Consider the following 22253-nt stretch of genomic DNA (forward strand, 5'->3'; position numbering starts at 1 on the left):
TTTAATCAATATAATCCATTGGCGGAAAAAAAAAGTTTTATATATTTTAAAGAGAAAATTCAAAAGAAAAAATTCGTACTGCGTGGAAAACGAACGTGAAGGAGAAGACAATGACAGATATAATATTTGGTGATGGAAGAAGGACACATGCATTGATGATTCTTCACGTAAAGAAAGGCCTTCGAGTTGGCATTTCCTTGCCTCGCGAATCTTTGTCTACCTCGTGCTTCTTTTTAATTCACTTGTCCTTTTATTTGTATATTACTATTAGAGTTGGTTGTTTCTTTATAAGAAATGGTATTTCGAAGTGCCACAACACTCGCTACTCTGTCTCTTCTCCTCTTTGACTTTTGTCACACTTGTCTCTATCGTCTTAACTCAACCATGGTTTAAAAAGTTTATTGCAAACCCCAAGCTAGCCTAATGGAGTATTATTGTTATCATTTAAGTATCTTCTACTGCTTCTCGATATGGAGTACTATTGTTATCACTATCAGCCCGATGCTTCTCGATAGGTATTATTTTGTCCTATAATTAACAAATACACTATGTCACCAGTTAATTGAATTGTTTGATTGATTAAACGATTCAATCCAAATCAAGACCCCCCATGTATTTCTCGTTGTTTGTTTTCTCTTAATACAGTCAAACCTCTATAAATTAATAATGTTGGGACTACACCAAAACTATATTTTTTTTATTAATTTATAGAGATTATTAATTTAATGAGTTACTAATTAAATCAAAAATTCAATTTGAGACTATAAAAGTATATTAATTTATAGAAATATTAATCTATCGATTATTAATTTAAAGAAGTTATACTGTAATCTTTTGTTGGGATCGTGAAATGTGAACGTGATGTGTGGTTCAAGAGTCAACTTCAGACGTAGGGTTGGCACTATTAATTCTGAATAATGTAAACCCCTCATTTTTCATTTTATTCAGATTTGTAACTAATGCCCATATGTCACTTTAATATACAATGTTCATACCTTTAAAAGCCATAAATTTGAGTTTTGGTTCCATTTATATAAACTCTCAAGACATTATACTGAATTTCGAATATCTTGGTTTCATGTATACACACGTAATCATGTAACACTCTTAATCATGTTCATGTTTTCATGCATATGGTCAGACCGCACAGAGTTTCCAGAGAATAATTTTTTTCTGTAAAAGACTAAAATTAAAAAAAAAAGAGAATATTTTTTTTGGTTAATTAGATCTAAAATATCGCTCGTACCATGTTTACGCCAGTTAAGAGATTGTACTTGTAACTAGTGTTTGAACAATAAATAATTTAATTTGAAGGAAATAGAACATTTTTTTCAGAAGTGTTAGAACTTTTATACTAAACAAGAAAAGACATAGAAGTGAGCTAGAACTACTACGTATATTGACTTTGACAGCCTAGATGGGAATATATAGTACTTTTGATTATTGTAAATACAATTAATTAGAAGGGGCCGAAGATGATAAGGAATTTTCGTTCTGTATACACTGGCATCTGAAAAGAAAATATTTAATAGAATTCTCAGATATAAATGAAAACAGGGAGATCCAACTAAACTTTGTTGTTGAGGACTATGTGTTTTGTCAAACATAGGATCCGACCATTGTTTGTTGTACATGTGCCATAGAGACATGTCCCTCGCATCACCCTAACTACTTGTCTTCCAGATTTAATATTCATACATACAGACCTTTCTACAATTTAACCCAAGAAAATATAACGAAAAGTCACACTATTTTATGTAAAACGAATTGCAGGTATTACAAGAGGAAGAAGATATGAGATAAACAAGAGAGACGTACAGAGCTTCAAAACAGCATCTTGTACTATTGATTATCTCTTTTGTACACTAGTAACAAGTTTATATGTATATACAAGTATCAAACTATAGCCAGAAAACTAACTAATGAATCATACTATAAACCAAGGTTAACCGACAACAGAAACAAAAAGAAAAAAGAGAAGAAAAAAGCTATTTAAAGATTAAATTTCGATCACCAGGGTTTAGGTTTACAAAGCTATAATCAATAGATTTACATTTTGTAAATAAAGGGACATCATATCAAGAAATGATGAATCTATTTTATTTGCAAATAGATTGACAGTATATTGGGAAAATTACATAATCCAAAATAATGGAACCAAAATAAATATTAAAGAAAAAAAAAAGAAACTGCAAGCTTGAAGCTTTGACTTCCAAGCTCCAAGAAAAAACACTCAACCCACTTATTATACTACAACGCTCTCGCTTCCTTGCTCAGTCAGAATCGTCAATCTCCGAGCTGTCTTCAAGAACTCACTGCAAACATTTATTTACTAATCAGATGTTCAACTCAATCACCACAGATTAGGACAAAAACACAACACAAGTCTGTTTTTTTGTTTTACCTGAAAGGTTCTTTTCCCGGGTATTTGATAGCTCCTGATGCATCCCTATAGTGAACAGAGCTCAACATCTCAGACTTTTGAATACCAAACATGTCAGAGAGTTTCCTACTCAACTCTTCGTACGAGCCAAGAACCGACAGGTCTAAGGTTCGACCCACATCGTCCGACTCCATAAACACTTTACAATGCCTTGTCTCCAAACCCAAACCCAATGCTTCATGAGCTTTGTCAGAGCAAACTGGTGGGATCTGCGTCTTCTCTACGTCCTTTGACCCTTTCTGCTCCTCGGGTAGTATGAGCTTTCCGAACAACACGATGTGAGACTTCTTAGATTCTGTATCACTGCCTGGTGATGTTCCCATAGTCAAGAAGCAAAACCCTTTCTCGTTTTTGCTATCAATGTTTCGAAACCCTAGAGGCGGAGGAGTTGATGATGGAGGCGGAGGAGGAGGTCGGTTTAAGTAGTAATGGTGGAGATCAGAAGAAGATAGCCCGTAGTACTGATGAGCATTATGCCTGGCTCCCTGTAAACCCACGGGAACATTGTCCAGAACAGAGCTTAAAGGGTTTGATGATCTGATAAGAGGATTGCTTGGGAAAGAAGGTACTGAGATCCGAGTGCTGTAATCCTGATGCTGAGGAAGCCTCATCTTTTTCCTCGGCGGGGAAAAGGAAGGGAGTGGCATCGGATGTACGTTGGATACCAACTCGACCAACCACGGGTTAACCCGCTTCACGTTTTGGAGTAGATCAGGCTCATCCCACGCCACCTGAAAAAACAACAAAACTTTTTCTTAAGTTTCTCGGTCTTCCAACTTAAAACCAACCGGCAAGATCTTCCAAGAGTCCTTTATATTAAATATCGATCTAGGCGGCAAATCGGATCTAGACAAATCAATAATCCTCTATAAAACGCCTAATTACCACCTAAACTATTTCTTGACACTTCTAAACTTAGAAAAAGAGAGATTTACAAAGTAAAGAACAAAAGGAGGTAACTTGGGGAAGGGGTTACCTGTAGAAGCCGCCAAGGAGAGTTAGGCCAACGGATAGGATCAGAGACACTGACAGCTGAAACAGTCCCCATAAACCAACTAATCCTAGAAGAATCTTCCGTCTCAAACGCCATCTTAAACCTCATACCTGAGCACCAAGGAATCCTCATCGCAGCCCTAGCATCCAACGCCTTGACGCAAAACTCAGACGAGCTAGCCCTAGGATAGTACACAACTTCAAAAGCTCTTCCGCTAACAGCAAGCGCGGCAGCTTCCACAACAGACTCAGCCGTCACTTTCCCTTTCCTATCCGCAAGAGAACAGTTACTATCATCCCTCAAAAGAGAAGAGTAGCCGCCGCAGCTTCCACCGATAGGGTTCCAACCCGCCGAATACTCAGGTCCGTTACCACCGATCCCTCCTCTCTTAGCTCTCCTGATCCCTACGCAGAGATCTCCACTCTCAGCTCTCATGAACACGATGGAGTCTCCAGCCACGAGCTTCTTCTGGTTCACGAAGTTACTCCAACCGGTCGTGAGAAGGTGTCGACGCGGTGTGCCTCTGTAGATATGTCTAAACTTCCACACGTCTCCGTGAACATCCTTGGCGAGGATGGTCTGAACTGGTGGCTCGGCGTTGTAATCCAACCTCGGGAAGATCGTCTCCGCGCAGTAACGCGGAACGGAGAACCCTCCACCGTTGTTAGCATCCGATTGAGTCAGAGTCTTTGCAAACGACGGCGTTTTCTCGCTGCTGTTACTCTCCGAAAAACCGCTACTATCTTGGCGGCCATCGTGATCGACAAAGTCGTCGTCTTTTAGAGGAATCAGTCTGAGTTTGGCGAAAACCTCGTCGGATTCAGGGTCAGCCATGTACTTGATGGCCAAGACACGGCATAGAACCATCGGAGGGAGAGGAAGGTTCTTGAAATCGACACGATCGTAAGCGTTCTCGGCGTGGCCTTGAGGGAAGTAGAAGACTTTGGAGTTCATAGGTGGCATACGAACCATGCCACCAGCACATGCATGCCATAGTTGAGGATCTAAGCCTTTCTCTGATCCGCTTCTCATCGGATTCATAACGTTAATCATAGTTGTGATAGATACCTCAGGACTGTGTTTGCTGTAAAAACGAAAAAAAAAGGATTAGTTTTGTCTGAAAGAAGACAACATACAAAAGCAATCAGTTAAACTTCAAATGCTTTTTTTTTTTTTTACTTTCTTGAAGTACTTTAAAACATGTTATAAAGCTTAAGTCTTTTGTATCAGTCAACTCTATACCTAACAAAAGAGATTTCCCGGAAAAGAAAAAGTTTCCTGAGAATCCGACAATTGGGTCAGTTCGGATAGAAGAAGATTTCAAATATCAACAACCAATCTAATTTTAGAAATTTATCAGCTAGATTCCTGTAAGAGCGTCTGCTCACGGATTGTGTTGTGAAGAAGATAAAGCAAAAAATAAAACACACACAGATCGGTCTGAGAACTGAAACAGTAAACTTGGAAAGTACAGAGAAGAACATAGACAAGCTTAATCCCATCAATTTAATCAAAAGATGAAATTTTCAGACAAGGGTTCCTTCGATTAAACAGAGAAAGATAAAAGACGAAAGTAACGAGTTTTTTTTTTGGTTCAAACCTTCAACAGTGGCAGATCTGAGGCTAAAAAGTAAAATCTTTGATGATTCTGTCTAAAAAGACTCTCTTGGTTTCTTGAGAATCTGAAGATTCTGTAGCTAGTTTTCTGCTTCAGAATCGGATAAGAGAAGTTCCCTTTTTGTTTTGTTGCACAGAGGGAAATGAAAAGGGGGTTCTTGTATATATGAAGGAAAGAGTTTTTGCTTTCTGGTTTAACTTGAAAAAAGAATATTATTCTCTCTTTTTTCTCAACTTTTATTAACTCATTCACATGTCTTTTTTTCTTATTAGTCTTACTTTTGCCTTAATTAATCCAAGATTAATTTTTAAAACGTAATATTTTGAATAATAAATTCAAGTCCCAGAAAATGTAACAATATGGTAAGTCAAACCCTTGGTTCCGGGCATAAAAATTGACAGTACGACGGAGTGTTAAAATATTTAAATACAGTTAATACTTTAACGAAAATATCGATATACGAGTAAAGAGTTAAATCACGCACGTGACGGATCCGCACGTGTCGTCGGTGCTTCCGACATATCTCCTTGATATCTGATTAGAAGCATCTAATTCATTAACTATTCGGCTTAAAAACAGATTTATTTTTCAAACTCAGCTATTAACTGTTCTTTGAATAAAACTAAGTTTTACAGTTTGATAATCCCAATATCATTTAATTTTTTTTTCTTATTGTTTACGAAACACTTTGTAGTTTGTTGATGATTTCCATGTGAGCAATTTGCTCACGCTGACCATATTTAGATAGTCTATGGAAAATCAGACTATAAAAATACCTACTTTGGTTTTTTTTTTCTTTTTCTTTTGAGAAAGACCTACTTTCGTTTTTAACTTCTTATGTGAGTGATCTTTACGGTTCTGTCTAAATTATTTGTATGAGAAACATATAAGAGCAGTATTATAACATTCATGTCATATAATATGCTTTTTGATATACAAGAAAGAAAACATTTAGAATTATTTTCCTACAAGACCATAACTTTACTCCATATGTCCAACTAAGACATAGATTATCAATACTATGATCATAGCAAGGCTCCATAAAGTTCCGCATGTGTCTTTGTATTTTCTTGTCGTAAGATAGCTTTCACATTAATACGAAGGGTTATTCATCTAGGCCATACGTAAACAAAAACTCAGTATCAATTATCTACAAACTAGAAACCAAATAGTTGAAGATTTATTGCATTTTATGAAAATATTAGTATATTACTAAATCAATTCACCAAAATCTAAGGGATTTTCAGTCAAGGATTTAAAAAAAAAAAAAATCAAACGCAAAAAGCATATATTCTAACAGAGATTCTCTTTATAGCGATACCTTTTTGTGTCAGCTTTTTGTAGCAGTGCTTATGCTGAATTCATCGTGTATAAAATGAAATCTAACTTAAAGTAACACTGATTCTTTTTCCTTTTGGACATCGATTTTGTTGTTCAACAAAAAAAGGCAAACACTGATTTATCTATGGAGTAATTGTTATCTATGATATGAATCCAAAAAAAAATTCCAGTCCAAATTTCAAATAATTATAAATTAATAGAATATGAACTGGAATTGATATATAAGAAACTAATAATGAAAACATATTTGAACATATGACATAGCTCGTGCGACTAACCATGGTTAAGCTTGAAGTGTGCCTGTGTATATACTGGAGGTCAACACCATTGTCAATAATTATTGTTTACTTGTACCATTTCTGTTAATCCAGTAATATTTACATGTCACAAAGCAATTTCGCCATCAGAAAATAAACTCAGTGGATCTGATCTGAATGTCCTTATTCGTTCAGATTTGGTTATCAGTTATCACAGTTGCATGTACATAGTCCTCATGTTTGACCATATGCTTTGATGTCTCTTAACGCAAAGGCTGTTAATGTTTTTTAATATCATTTTGTAATTTTGAAAGTCAAATTTAGATTACTCCTCAGAAACCATTAGATTGAATGACTACGTACCAGTTTATTACGACAACTTTGCTATATTTTCTTCCCATCATTGACAATGTAATTGCAAGTTAGTCATGTTTAGGTCAAAATACTCATGCAAAAAAATTGGTGAAATCTCTTAAGGATATGGATAAATGTCCTTATGTCCTATGTACCATCCGCAATTTAAACCATTAGACAAACCCTTTAGATGCATAAACATAAACACAATTTTTTGTCTGAAAGACATGGATCTTCCTTCACTCCAGTTTAGCTATGAGACGTCATAAACAAATTAACGTTATCTTATTGCAAAGCTTTAAATTCATAATATGCATCCCTAACATTAAGCATTAACCAAGGGATTTGACAGCCAATGTATCAACCCAACCCTAACCCCCATAACTATTTGGCAAGCTACTAATATAAAAGAGTGTTCAAGAAATTTATATATGATAAACCAATAACTTAGTAGCAAAAAAAAAAAACAGAAAAGGGGCATAACATGTTTGAATGAAGCAACCTATACATTTTGCGAACACGTGGTTCATTGTGTTACCATTCAATTCCTATTTATCGTTTTCTTCAAGTTAGAAAATATAAACTGTGACATCCCACAAAGAGAGATGGAAGCTAAAACAACAAAGAGGGTAAGTGTAAAGCGACCTTTTAAGGAGGAGACATATAAAGACATGAATATGGATCAGACACACAAACAGTCGTTTTAGAAATTGACTCTCTCTTTGTCCTTTTCTTTCTCTCCTGTCTTCACAAAATTTATTATTTTTGGTTGGTTTTAAGTTTTAACATGATTTATCCTTGAGAAAATAACCAAAAAAATTAGTCTAAATGTATAGACCCGTTTACCTAAGGCTTTTTAGCTCGAATTGGACAAGCCCAATTGAGCCCTGGAGAGATAAACATGCTTAGTCCAATTTCCCAACTAATGTATTTGTTTGTATAATGTGAGAAAGTTTTACAACTCTTTTCTTTCTCTCCTCTAGGCTGAAAAACTTGTTCTAAGATTTGTCACTACATAGAGAGAGAGAGAACAGTTCTGCTCAATTTACTCAGCTAAAACTAATAACTGTAATAAGTCTGAAAGTCCAAAAAGGTAAATACAAACCACCTGCAAAAGAGAGTTACTCTGTTTCAGTAACCATCTTAATTGGAACCAAAACCAATGATGTGTATAAAAGTAAAAGTCACAAAACCTTTTTAATCTCCGAAGTTATAGTTTACATTGTTTTAATGGTGAGGATGACGGCGTTTGGCTCGGCGATATCCAGTGCTTGGTTCTTGCTTATGGCTGTACCTCTTCTTCCCCTTAGGACTGTTTGATCCGTAAACAAAAAGATTTTAGTTATGAAACTACTTTCCGATGCAAAAGTAGTTAAAAGTTACAAACTAGTCTTGAAAGATGTTCATAGCTTACTTGGAGACTGCAGAAAGAAATTTGATGATGAATATGAGAGGGAAACCAATCAAAGCTGTGGCCTGTTGGAAGTACAAAAAAGGGCTTTAAATAGTTTAAAGAGACTTTGAGAAGCTTTATGTAATTGCATTTGCAAAATGGTAGAGAACCACATACCCCAACCCAAGCTAAATCCATGGTAGCAACCGGTTTGGTAATCTCATTGTTCTTCAGCATTTCTTGAGCCTTTGGTTTTCAACAGAGTGAGCTTATTAAAGTCTAATAGTGAATTCAAAAACGCTAAACAGGAAACATGGTCTATACATACCTGCTGGTGGTAGATTTTGGTGGACTCGACCAACTTTTCAAAGCCATGCCTTGCGTTTTTGGTATATGGCTCCAAGACGACTTGTACTTTCTCCAAGTGTGGTTTCGCTATGGTCATAATCTTGCTTGTGTATGGGGCTGTATGTGTTCTGATTACCTAAGAAAAAAACAAACAATGGTTCCACAATGTTTCAATGAAATGGCGAAGAGAAGCAGAGTCGAATGATCTAAGATGGAAACATATTAAACCTCAAGATAGTAGCGTGACACATCAAAGCCATGGATGAGATGTGGCGTGCAAGCCTGCTTAGACAAAGATAACACCTCGATGGACTTCTCTGTTAAATAGTGAACCTTTGGTTCTAAATAAATGGTTAACGTTACATAAGCTTCTTTGATGCTTGGAATCCATTTCTGAAAAAAAAAAACAAGAGGAAGGATCTCTCAGATATGAGTATCATCAAGTAAATGAAAAGTAAATAAGTTTAAAGTAAGGATAAAACTCACTGAGTTCATGGTTTCAATGTGAGGCTCTGACCATTTCCGGACTTGCTGAATTTTCAGGGAAACCTGAAAAAAAAAAGAGTTAAAGAAGTCTTCTAAGTGGAACTCAAGACATTCAGGGTTGATGAGAATCGAAATAAACCTGTTGAAGAGTGATATGAAGATTTGGGCTAAGATGTTGGTGCCATAGAGTCATTAAATATGCCTGCAACTATGAAAAAGGAGCTTTAGAGGAGTAATCACACTAAGATTGTGCCAATGTTATGTGTCTTCTTCACTAACCTGAGTTTTGGTCGGGTTAAGACGAAGCTTAGACAAGAGCCACTTCACATCAATCTGAGTAAAAAAAGGAAGAGAGAAAGTACATTAATTAAGCTCTCGAATATATAACATTAAAATCTCTAAATGATACTATATCACATCTTACAGTTTCAAGCTTTGAGCTAAGGTCTTCAACTATCTCATCTGCGTTTTCAGCTCGAGCTTCCACTTGGAGCCTTTTATTTCGTTGCAACTCCACTTCCCGTTTAAGTCTCAGTACCTGTCAATGCAGAGAGCAATCAAAAACAGAAGTTTTAGAATAAAGGTAAAAATGAGGCCAAAAGGCAATATACATAGACAAAACTAACCTGCTTCTCAAGCTCATAAACCTTTTCTTCTGCTTCACTAGCGTGCTTCACCAGATTCTCAGACTAAACAAAGCATATTAAACAGCAGACAAAAGCCAAAGTAAATAACTTTGTTAAATAAAATCCAGAGATGAATGAAGATCTCTCACCTGCGAAAAATCTATGTCACTCTCAAACAAGTAAGATTTCTCCCGGATATATAACTCCAATACTCGAATCTGGTCCTCTTTGCTATGAAGTTCTTGATTCTTTTCCTTGACGATTGATTCTTTTCAACACACACATACAGACAAAAAGACTCTGAAACTGTTAGCAATCAAATCAAAAGATGAAAAAAATAGTAAAAAAAAAAAAAAAAAAAAACGTTACGAGTCATTTCCAGAAACATAACGGAAGCTAAAAAGATTATAACGAAACCTACATTTCCCAGAAACCAAACAAAGAGACATAATAATAATAATTTCATATGAAACCGTTACTCATTTCTCCAGAACTTCCTAAGCAATGCTGCAACAAATCAAATAAACGTTTTTTTTTTCACATTCCCTACAGATCTTCAGAAGCAAAAGTTCAGCTAACCCATAGAGAAAATCTAAAAAGACTTAAACTTTGTTAATTACGTAAGACAATGTAGCTACAAAGCTGCAAACTTTCCTGACAAAATCTAGAAATGGTGACGGAAGACGAAAAGGGTCCAAGAGATTGTTAACTTACGGAGAGAAGAGACGGTGGATTTGAGTTCTTGGAGCAAACAGTGTTCACCATGTGCACCACCATTACAGCCATTGTTCTCTGAAGACGTACAAGCTGTTTCCCGGGAAAGGAAGAGCGTAACGAGGAAGAGAAAGAAAAGAGGCTTAGAAAACGCCATTATTGGAGACTCTGCAACAGAGGACTTAGAGCACAGTATCAGAGAGACAGAGAGCGTGATTCGCGAGAGAGAGACTGAGAAAGCGTGTACCAAGTCAAATTTAAGTAAATGGAGTCTTCCTATCTTTTCTTTAATTACATATCTGTCCATTTACTTTTCATGATTTTCAGATGTTATGCTAATAATGACCATGTAAAGGGTGTTATTTGTAAATATGTTTTGCAAACGCCAATTTTGTAAATATTGCAAATTAGCCTTTAGTCTTAGTCTTGAAATCTTCTTAATGCCAACTAAAACGGAAGGATATAAGTTTTACATGTTAAAGTATCTGTTGTAAATTTGTGATGTTTCATTACTGTCTGCTTTCTTTTTTCATACTAATCATTTTGAGTAAATATAGATTTTATAATCATGACAATACGTAGTAAATATCATGTTGATTTTTTTGAATATGGAAAGCTATAGAGAAAAGATGAAGTTGCATAATCTTTTCATCATATACAATCTTCAAGTTCATTTTGAACTGTATTTTAAAATTCAGTTTTTTTTTCTTACAACAATTTTAAAATTCAGTTTATAAAGTGAACTTACATATTTTAATTAAGAAATTACAGCTGGTAAAAGTGTGTTGTGTTACACCACTTTCCATAATTTTGGAAGTGTAAATATTTCAGGATTTATCTCTTTGTAATTTAACTTTTAGTGTGATTTAAACAGATATAAAGATAAATAAGAAAGAAAACTCACCTTTCTTTTTTGCATTTATTTCATAACTTACTATGAAATACCAAAATACTGTTTACCAAAAAAGATAATACCAAAAAATACAGTTTTATTTTCTGTTCAAATATATGCTTTCCACATGATTCTAAAGCGTTACTTACGCAAGTGCTTTTGCAGGTATTGGTTTAAGCCTTAAGGAAAAGAATCTTTGTCCAAGATCACCCAATCACTGGCCACCATGTTTTTGTATATTTAGGCTTTTTCTTTTCACTAGTTTGCTTATCAAGGCTTGGCCCAGAACTCTGAAATCAAGGTGTAGCCCAAAACTTTGACAAATTTAATCTGACGCAATAATAATAAGCGAATGAATCTGAGTTCCGCCTCTCTCTCTCTCGCCTATAAAAGTAGAAGACAACACAGATTGTTTCCGCCTCGCTTATCACACCTCTCTCACACTTTTATTTCCGTTAGCTCGTTCTAGGCCTTCGGATTGTTTCTCAAAGTCTTGATCCAACGGTCGTGATCTAATTTTGATAGAAACAGTCTTGTCGTGTCTTAATCACCGGATCCTTCTGTTACTCTTTTTTTTTTTGTCAACTCCTTCTGTTACTCTTTTAATTTCGAAATCGACGACGAAGACGAGACTCCCGATTCGAAATAGAAAGAAAGAAAGAAAGTAAGATGAAAGAGAAAGAGACGATGCTGGGAAAGAAACGCAAGATGCAGACTATGTTTCTCAACCCGGAAGATGTCAAGCAAGCTCGTCCTATGACTGGTTATTCGTCAAATAGACAAGTCTCCTCCTCCTCCTTGTCCACTCAAAATTCAAACAAGTCATTAACAAATACTACTACTACCCAATACCAAGATACCTCTGTGGAGCGTCTTATAAGAGAGGTGACCAGCGACAAGTTCTGGCATCATCCAGGTTTGTCCTTATCTGTGTTTTGATTCCTCCTCCTACATTTTCTCTCCTTGTCTTTTTTTACCCATTTGTGTAATTTGACTTTTTTTTAGCATACAACTTTTTCTTTTATGTTTAGAGGATACGGAACTCCAGTGTGTTCCTGAGCGGTTTGAATCCCCGGATGAGTATGTTAGAGTGTTCGAGCCTTTACTTTTTGAGGAGTGCCGTGCACAACTTTATAGTTCATTGCAAGAATCGTCGCTTGCAACCACCCAGTTTCTTTTTTATATTCCAGCAAGATTGATGATAATCATATTCTACGGAAGTTAAAGCCTAAAGAGATCTGGCATCTAACAGTGCTTGGTTCGCTTGCAACCACCCAGAGGGAATATGTTGCTTTGCATGCGTTTGGTCAGCTTAACCCACAGGTTGGTTTTGTTTCCTCTTAACAAAGATGCTTTCGGTTACGCTGAGCTGTTCAATATGTCTTTCAGATGCAAAACGCAATTCTCAGGCCCAGCCCAGAGCAGTTTCCTAACTACGGAGAGCAAACTCCTGCAGTGCCTGATTGTTTTACTCCTAGCTTCGTTGGCCATTTGCATAGAAGCTTTAATGCTCCACAGTTGGCAGCAATCCACTGGGCTGCAATGCACACTGCAGCTGGTACTAGCAGTGGGGCGAAGAGGCAAGACCCATGGCCATTTACTCTTGTCCAGGGACCTCCTGGAACAGGCAAGACACACACAGTATGCGGAATGTTGAATGTTATCCATTTGGTTCAGTATCAGCAGTATTACACTTCCTTGCTGAAGAAATTGGCTCCTGAAAGTTATAGTAAACAAGTTAATGAGAGAAGTTCAGATAATATCGTGTCGGGGTCTATTGACGAAGTCCTACGAAACATGGACCAGAATTTATTTCGTACTCTGCCGAAACTGTGTGCTAAACCTAGGATGCTTGTTTGTGCTCCTTCAAATGCTGCGACTGATGAACTTCTCTCACGGGTTCTTGATCGTGGTTTTATTGATGGGGAAATGAGGCTTTATTGACCTGACGTGGCTCGGGTAGGTGTTGATACTCAAACTAGAGCTGCTCAAGCGGTTTCTGTGGAGAGAAGAAGTGATCAGCTGTTAGCCAAGTCCCGTGATGAAATCCTGGGACACATGCACAACCTCAGATTACGAGAAGCTCAGCTCTCTCGAGATATTGCCGGACTTAAAAGGGAACTTACTGCTGCAGCCTTTGCTACTCGTTCTCAGGGATCAGTTGGCGTTGACCCTGATGTTCTTATGGTTAGAGACCAGACCAGAGATGCATTGTTACAGCGCCTTTCTGCTGTGGTCGAAGCGAGAGATAAAGATCTTGTTGAGATGTCGCGGCTTCTCATTGTTGAGGGAAAGTTTCGGGCAGGTAGTAGTTTTAGTCTTGAAGAAGCTCGCGCAAGTCTGGAGGCGAGTTTCGCGAACGAGGCTGAAATTGTTTTTACAACCGTATCAAGCAGTGGTCGTAAACTGTTTTCTCATCTTACACATGGCTTCGATATGGTGGTCATCGACGAGGCTGCCCAGGCTAGTGAGGTTGGAGTTCTTCCTCCCCTTGCTCTTGGTGCCGCTCGATGTGTACTTGTTGGTGATCCTCAACAGCTTCCTGCTACGGTTATTAGCAAAGCTGCTGGAACTCTTTCATACAGCAGAAGTCTCTTTGAAAGGTTTCAGCTAGCAGGTTGTCCAACTTTGATGTTAACTGTTCAGTATAGGATGCATTCTCAGATACGCGATTTTCCTTCAAGATATTTCTACCAAGGACGCCTCACGGACAGTGAAAGCGTTACCACGGCTCCTGATGAGATTTACTACAGGGATCATGTTCTCAAGCCTTACCTTTTCTTTGATATTAGCCATGGACGGGAATCCCATAGAGGTGGATCGGTGTCTTATGAGAACATTGACGAAGCTCGCTTCTGTGTCGGGCTGTACATGCATCTTCAGAGAGCTCTGAAGTCACTGGAGGGGGGTAAAGTCTCTGTTGGGGTAATAACTCCATATAAGCTGCAGCTGAAATGCCTGAAAATGGAGTTTGGAAATGCTTTGGGCCAAGATGAGCTGAAAGAGATTTATATCAATACTGTAGACGCGTTTCAGGGTCAAGAGCGTGATGTCATAATCATGTCATGTGTGCGTGCTTCCAGTCACGGGGTTGGGTTTGTTGCTGATATCCGGCGGATGAATGTTGCCCTCACACGTGCCAAAAGGGCTCTATGGGTATATGATGTCGCTTGATGCACACACAAGTATCTTATTTGTTTGATAAATATTTCTGGATTCTGATACATGTTTTTTCTTGAAACAGGTGATGGGAAATGCATCTGCTCTGATGAAATGTGAGGACTGGGCAGCACTGATCACGGACGCTCGAGCAAGGAACTGTTTTGTGGAGATGGAGTCTCTTCCCAAGGATTTCCCGGTACCAAAGGTACCTAGCTTTATGACAAAAGCGCCTAATCCTAGAGGTTTCAGAACAGGTGGACCAAGAACCAGGTCCATCGATATGCACAGTGAACCTAGACCAGGGACACCATCAGAAGACAAAGAGAAGCTTAGCACAACAACATATTCGAGAAATCGAAAGTTCCTAAGGGAGGATTCAGTTGATGATTCTGGTCAGTCTGGGGATAGATATGGAGATGGTTGGCAACATGGGATACAGAGGAGGCAATGTTTTGGACGGCCTTTCGGTAGAAGAGACTAATTTCCAAAATCAAACTGCTCTGACTGGAAGAGCTAGCTACTGTGCTATTAATTTTAGGATTCAGAGTGTCCAAAGACCCCTTAACTCCTACAGTGCCCGATTGTTTTTTACGCGGAGCTTCGTTGGTTATTTGTATAGATGCTTTAATGCTCCAAAGTTGGCAGCAATCAACTGGGCTGCAATGCACACACTGCAGCTGGTACTAGCAGTGAGGCGAAGAGGCAAGATCCATGGCCATTTACTTTTGTCCAGGGCTCTCCTGGAACAGACAAGATACACAGAGTATGGGGAATGCTTAATGTTATCCATTTGGTTCAGTAACATCAGCATTATTACAGCCCAACTGCTCTGAACGTCCCTCTCTGGAAGAGCTACTTTGCTCTTAATTTAGATCACTTAAGAGCTCAGTGTGTTAGTGTTTTGTACATATGAATTTTCATGTCTTGTGCTGGAATTATGAAACTGTTTTTTTTTTCTTCATTATATTTGTTTCTTATTTAGACGTCTTTTCCTTTATAATATGTCATATCAATGAAGAAAATCATATAATCTTTAAAATGTCAGTTATGCTCTCTCTTTATCAGATTCTTCAATTTGGCGGGAGAGCCAAAGAAAATGTGTGAACACTTTTGACTTAAGATATGTTTTAACTATTTGATAACAGAAGAAGAAGATTGATTAAGGTAAGCGAAAATGATTTATTCACATTTTCCTTGATGGTTACTCCGTCAATATAATACATCATCCTTGCTGATGCTTGCAACATGAAAAGCTTACAAATGTGAGCGAGAAGCTAAAGATGTTCACTCACGATCTTTTTTCACGCATGGTGGTGACTTTGACAGTGACTGTGGCTCCTCTCTCTGCTGCTACAGTTAGACTCCTCCGTTTTCACCTCACAACATGTTTCTTCGTTGTTACCTTTCTTTGAACTTTCACAGCAGCTCGACTCACGATGCCCCTCGCTCTTCACTTTCAAGCTAGCAGCTACTACAGGATCAGCAGCAGGCCTTGAGCAGCAACCTTTGACCGACACTTTCACCTCCTCCTCTATATTGACTTCTTGTACTATTGAGCCAGTTCCACAACAACCCGACTTGCAATCACCATCACCAACAATGTCCAGCCTTATCTCCTCCAAGTCACCAGCCTTGTTGTGACAGCTTTGTTTCACCTCTTGTTGCTGAATCTTGTCACCACAACACCCTGATTCACAGCTCTTTCTCACAATCACTACACTCTCTTTCTGTTTCTTGTCACAACAACCTGTAGAGTGACCATGTCCCGAACTAGTTCTATCTAGTTTCATCACTTCCTCTTGCTTCTTCTTTCCACAACAGCCTGACTTGCAATGCTTCGGTAACAAACCTGCTTCCATGTCTCCAGCAACATCACCTCTCTCCACCTCCAAGACAGAAGGAGCATAACCCCTATGACATTTCTCTCCAGGAACGTGCCTATCCCGAAGCAACAACATGCTATTGAGTATCACAAGCAAACAAGTCCCCACATCCGCAAGCACAGCCGCCCAAATCAGAGGATGACCAGCAAAAGCCAAAGCAAGAATCGCTCCTTTCATAGAGATGGACAAGACCACATTCTCCACCACTTTTCTTTTAGCTCTGCGTGCAAGCCTTATCGCTTGCGGTATCCTCCTGATGTCATTAGACATCAAGATTATATGACCGGTCTCCGTTGCAAGCGCAGAGCCGGAAACACCCATCGAGATACCAATATCAGCTGTTGCCAAAGCTGGTGCATCATTCAAACCGTCTCCTACCATAGCCGTTGGACCTCCTCTCTTAAACTCTTTGATGATTTGGGACTTTCCTTCTGGAAGAAGCTCCGCATGTACGACATCCATAACATTCCCTAGCTGTTCTTGAGCATGCATTGCTGCAGCTTGGTTATCTCCGGTTAGCATTGCTGTTTTAATTCCCATAGATTTGAGTTCTTTCATCGCTTGAGCTACACCTGATCTACAAGCATCTGAGAGATTGAATACTCCAGCTAGTGTCTCTCCAACATAGACATAACCAACAGTTTTTCCTCCTTTGGTATCAACATCTATATCTGGAACTGTGTACACAAACCAAAGCACAGAACCATTAGCAAGTAAAAAACCCAAAAATGTTGCATTCATTTTGATATGCACCTGATGAAGAACAGCCAGCTCTTGAAGCAATCCTTTTGTTCCCAATGTAGACTTCTTTGCCATCAATCTTGCCGTGAATGCCTTCTCCTGGAAAGTTTTGGTAGTCCTCAACAGCTTCAGGCTTAGGTTCAACTGAGACAGATTTTGCATAGTCCACAAGTGCAGCAGCCATTGGATGGCTTGACTTGCTCTCCACGCTTGATACCCTAAGAAAAGTCATATTCCAAAGCTCAGAAAAAAGTTCTCACTGAAGTGGTTGAGAGATCATAATCAGATGGTTTCTCACCAGTAAAGCAAGCTGTGCAGGCTTATATCTCTGGAGAGTGACTTGAAATCCATGACGATGAACTCGCCTCTAGTTATGGTCCCGGTTTTGTCAAAAGCAACGGTTTTGATCTTGGCTAAGGTCTCAAGATAATCAGCTCCTTTGATCAGAAGTCCTGACGTGGCTGCCTTTGTGAGCGCACAGAAAGTAGCTACTGGTGTTGAGAGAATAAGCCCACAGGGACAAGCACTTACTAACACAACTAGTGCTAAATGAAGCCAATGTTTCATGTTGTGAACCTTCATTACGAATGGGATAACCACAAAACAGAGCGATATGAGGATGATGGCTGCATTCAAGGCAAGAGAATATGAGTTCTCAATCAAGAACGTGTAGTTATAAAAAAAACAGTGACTGATTCGCTTACTAACCTGGAGTATAGTACTTAGAACATTCGTCTATGAATCTCTGAGTTTCTGTTTTGCTGTTCTGAGCTTCTTCCACCAGCTTTGCCATCTTGGCAACCACGCAATCCTCAGCTAGAGCAGTTGTTTTCACAGTTATGTAACCATTTAGATTAATGGTTCCAGCCCAGACAGTTGAATCTCTCAGTTTAGGCACTGGGAAGGCTTCTCCTGTCAAGGTTTTCTCATCAACCTCACAGTTTCCATCCGCAACAACTCCATCAATAGGTATAGTTTCACCAGCTTTGACAGCTATTACAGTGTTGATCTTGAGCTCATCCACTTCAACTTCTTCTCCAGTCTCTGCTATCACTGCCTTCTGTGGAGCTAAACTCATCAGAGACTGCATCACCGCGCTTGCCTGAAATTTTATTTACAGTAAAACCAATGCTTGAATCAATCAATCACTGTACATTTGGAAACTTGCATGCCAAGAAAAAGGTAAATAGTGGAAGCAAAAACCTTATAGCTAGCTCTAGATTGGAGCCATTCAGCGATTGTGAATAAGAAAACAACTGCTGCAGCTTCTGTGTAATCTCGCATACCGAGTGTTGCTCCCACTGTTTGAAACAATGCAAGAGTATTAGCTTTGAGTTCACAAGAACTGAGCTTAAGTTTAGATTTTGAGTAATTATTTGATATTTTTTTCTCAACATCTTACCTACAAGATTTGATATAGAAGAAAGTATTTGTTTTGAAATTTTAATTGTTGAGAAAAAAGTTGCAAGAAAGCAGCTTTTTTTTCTTTTTCATGTGGTCTCAAAGTAAGCATTAAAAGGCCAACCGCAAAGGAAAAGAAGCACAAAACTACATAACAAAATTGCTTTATGTTGACCATTATATTCTAAATTGACCCATCACAATGTTATATTGACACATACTTGTATATCTACCATCTACTATACCATTTTTTAATATTCACCGATATAATTTTTGTCTTTCTTATATGTGAAATCATAGTCCCTGAAGCAATTACCGGTTATTACAACAAGAATGTTGATGTCGACTCTAGCCCTTGCAATGGATGCTACAGATTTAGCCAGTATAGGATAAATTCCGGCCGCAACAGCTGCGACGGCAAGCCAACGGAACGGAGAGTAAACATATTTGAAGAATGAAAGGGCGAGAAATACGCCGGAAACCACCGCAAATGGACTTGGCCATTTGTTTTTAAAATTGGTTTCTCCGGTTACCCTCACATTTGCTTCTAACCTCGCTTGGTTAAGTGCCTTAACTGCAACCATGCACAATAATTATTCAATAAAAGTTTAATACATTATTAATATGTGCTAAATATATTGCATTGTCTTTCTAATTTAATGGAAAGATATAAAAGGAAAAGATTTAATAAACGTAAGTCATGTGAATGATGCGTTACGCAATATGCTCACAAATATGACGTTCACAACGCGAAAACCCGATTATTTTCGCTTTATTTGAGTGGGACATTTATTAAAGTATGATACAGAGAAAAAGTATATGTTATAAAAATTTAAATACGAGAAATATGTTTTTTTGTGTGAAAGCTTTACCAATGTGGAACTGTGAGATGATGAGGCTATCATGGACGACGATGACGGTCCTTGACGGCACGATGACGGAATATTCCTTGATACCGTCGAGAGAACTGAGGATATTCTCAATCAGAGGAACCTCCGATGTACAGCAGATTCCAAGAACATCAAAGTAACTCTTCGTCATCTTCTTCTCGTTCTTCATCGCCATTTTTTATGTGTAAGCAAAAAAAAAACTGTGGAAGAAAACAAAAGATTATGAAAATATTAGCAGTGGTTTATGTTTATTTGCTGAAATAGATTTCGTAGCAGGTGATATAACAGAGAAGCAAGAATGTTTTGGGGAATGCACGTAACGTGTTTTAAGAGAAGAAGACGGGTGATAACGTTGTCTTTAGGTTCACTCTACACTTGGCGGAAACAAAGGAAACAAATTTTTGGGGAATGAGTTTTTGGGTTGTCATTTATCAAAATATTCAAAACTAAGGAAAAATAATTTGGTAACAAAATATTCATCTTTGGTATATCATAAAGACTAATCACAAACTTATAAAAAAAATAGATGAAGAAAGAGTCACGAAAACAATGGAGAGAAAAAGGAGAAGAGCGTTTCGAAATTCGTCATGAAATATATGTGAAGCAGACAGGAGAAGAATAATACCGGAGATGGAGACAGAGCTAGTAGAGAGGGACAGAGAACAATAATCGGACCGGTTTATTTCGGTTTGTTTCGATTTATATACTTTGATGTAGAGATGATGATGATTTGAGGGTGAAAGAAGATGTAAGTGGCGGTTGGTTTATATAGGCAAATGTGTTAAAGTGGGATTTAAAGATCATTGGTGGGTTTAGGTAACTTCTTTATCCTAATAATATGCTTGCCAAATCATTTTCTGTGTGTGTAAAGAATCATCAAATTTATTACCCTAATAATGTAAATTCCATAGTAATGTCAGTGTTAGGCTGCTGCTTCTGATTCCTATTCTCTCAAATCACAAATGTTCCAATTTAATTTTTAAATTTCATTATACTTTTTTTGATGTATAGTAGAAAAGTAAAATTCGATTTTATTCCTGAAACAAAAATATTGTTGGAGATTTGTACCTTTGATTTATGGTAAAACATTTAAGGATTTTTACTAGTAGTGCCTTATCTTTTTCCCAAAAAACTAACAATAATTTTTATTTGACATTTTTTGGCAGTAGTAAAATAGTATGCAACTTGTTGACTGTATATTAAGTTAATATTTATGTTTCACCTGACCACATCGACTGTAAATTTCAACTAAACTATTTCACTAATAGTCAAACAAGCCTACAAAATCATTATATAACTTTCAAAAATACAATAAATTATTGCATAAATGAAATATTGCTATTTTTAATATATTTATAATGATTTTTATAGCCTACTCGCTAATATAAACATACCAATATTTAGTTACGTCGTTTTTAGATGTACTACAAGATTTTCTATATAAAATATTTAAAATATACGTAAGTTGACTTTAATTAAACACTTGAGATTGAAGAATTGTTTTGAGTTGAAAAACAGGGATAGAAGAGAATACGTAATCTAGTCATACGTTTTACGATATGCCTATCATTAGGGGTGGGCACGGAGCGAATATCCGGAATTTTAAGGATATCCGTGATCCGATCCGTGCCTTACGAATATTCGATTTTTCGATCCGATCCGATCCGTAACTCTTCGGATATCCGGAACATCGGATATCCGCGAATATCCAAAATTTTCCGGATATCCGATTCGATCCGTAAAAAGTAATAAAAAATTAAAAAAATAAATAAAAATAAAAAAAGAAGAAAATCTGAAATAAAATAATAATATTTCATTATTTTTTTTATAAAAAATTACATACTTTCAAAATTTTTAATAACTAAATAATTAATTTAGTGAATAAAAACATTATAAAACTTATATAAAGATATAAAAGTATGTATATTATATAATTTTATAAACATGTATACATATATATGTATATAACGGATCAGATCGGATATCCGTTTCTAAAAATATTAGTATTTGTGATTTGCTTCGTCTTTGACGGATATTGGATTTTAGTATTTGCTTCGATTCGTTAAGTTACGGATATTCGGATTTTTCGGATCGAATCGGAACGAATAACGGATCGAATCAAAATTTACGGATATTTTGCCCACCCCTACCTATCATGATTTTGTTATATAATGAAAATAGATATAAAATGTAAAAATGGAGTTTTGTTTGTGGAAGATGGTTTTAATCTGGTCAGGTTGAGACACGGGAGCAAAGGTGTACTACGAATTATAGTGGAGAATCCAAAGTACAATGTTACAGAATGGAAATCCATGTGTGATTCCTCATTTCAATGATTCTTTGTCTTTTTGTTTTTACATTATTTTTCTTACTTTTGGGTAAGATTAGACAGAATCCTCTCATAGAGAACACCACATGCATGTATGAGGTATATTAAATGTGAAGTTATTAGCGGAAAAAGCTCGTAGATAAACAATAAATATTGGTTAATGTATCCTCATGGGACTAGTTTAATTCCATCGAAATAGTAAGTCTAAATGTAAAATTTGAAGTTGTAGAAAATTACAAAAGTATCATTTATTAACATTACTAATGCTTGTAAATTATAGTACTAAATATGGTCAAAATTTGTATCTACTGCAATTCGATTGTGAGTAATCGCTGAAGTTTAGCGTGCATCAGTACAATGTTCCACATGCTTGGCTTTATG

General features: G+C 37.2%; 3 protein-coding genes and 1 pseudogene across 4 annotated transcripts; 1 reads left to right on the plus strand and 3 right to left on the minus strand.

The window, feature by feature from the left end:
* Positions 1-1989: 1989 nt before the first annotated feature.
* Positions 1990-5227, minus strand: LOC108842163 (auxin response factor 16). The gene is made up of 4 exons (XM_057003452.1): positions 5038-5227; positions 3420-4521; positions 2405-3174; positions 1990-2315 (listed from the first exon to the last, which is right to left on the minus strand). Exons 2-4 carry the CDS (start codon positions 4488-4490, stop codon positions 2246-2248), a joined length of 1911 nt encoding a protein of 636 aa, XP_056859432.1. The 5' UTR covers positions 4491-4521; positions 5038-5227; the 3' UTR covers positions 1990-2245.
* Positions 5228-8027: 2800 nt separating this feature from the next.
* LOC130508166 (uncharacterized) lies at positions 8028-10790 on the minus strand. Its single transcript, XM_057003454.1, has 13 exons — positions 10575-10790; positions 10010-10128; positions 9861-9923; positions 9659-9772; positions 9514-9567; positions 9374-9436; positions 9235-9297; positions 8977-9141; positions 8729-8884; positions 8578-8646; positions 8422-8483; positions 8201-8319; positions 8028-8115 (listed from the first exon to the last, which is right to left on the minus strand). The coding sequence occupies exons 1-12, from the start codon at positions 10729-10731 to the stop codon at positions 8235-8237; spliced, it is 1170 nt and encodes a 389-aa protein (XP_056859434.1). The 5' UTR covers positions 10732-10790; the 3' UTR covers positions 8028-8115; positions 8201-8234.
* Positions 10791-11879: 1089 nt separating this feature from the next.
* LOC108842769 (helicase SEN1-like) lies at positions 11880-15611 on the plus strand (annotated as a pseudogene).
* Positions 15612-15787: 176 nt separating this feature from the next.
* LOC130494560 (cadmium/zinc-transporting ATPase HMA2-like) lies at positions 15788-20319 on the minus strand. Of its 2 annotated transcripts, XM_057003450.1 has the most exons (8): positions 20169-20319; positions 19526-19743; positions 18970-19227; positions 18456-18553; positions 17961-18354; positions 17551-17878; positions 17265-17470; positions 15788-17188 (listed from the first exon to the last, which is right to left on the minus strand). In XM_057003450.1, the coding sequence occupies exons 2-8, from the start codon at positions 19716-19718 to the stop codon at positions 15930-15932; spliced, it is 2736 nt and encodes a 911-aa protein (XP_056859430.1). In that variant the 5' UTR covers positions 19719-19743; positions 20169-20319; the 3' UTR covers positions 15788-15929. The 2 variants fall into 2 exon arrangements, with proteins under 2 accessions (XP_056859430.1, XP_056859431.1); XM_057003451.1 differs by lacking the exon at positions 20169-20319 and having other exon boundaries at positions 19526-20021.
* Between the last annotated feature and the right edge of the window lie 1934 nt (positions 20320-22253).

The sequence above is a fragment of the Raphanus sativus genome, chromosome 2, assembly GCF_000801105.2.
Source record: "Raphanus sativus cultivar WK10039 chromosome 2, ASM80110v3, whole genome shotgun sequence".
Taxonomy (NCBI): Eukaryota; Viridiplantae; Streptophyta; class Magnoliopsida; order Brassicales; family Brassicaceae; genus Raphanus; species Raphanus sativus.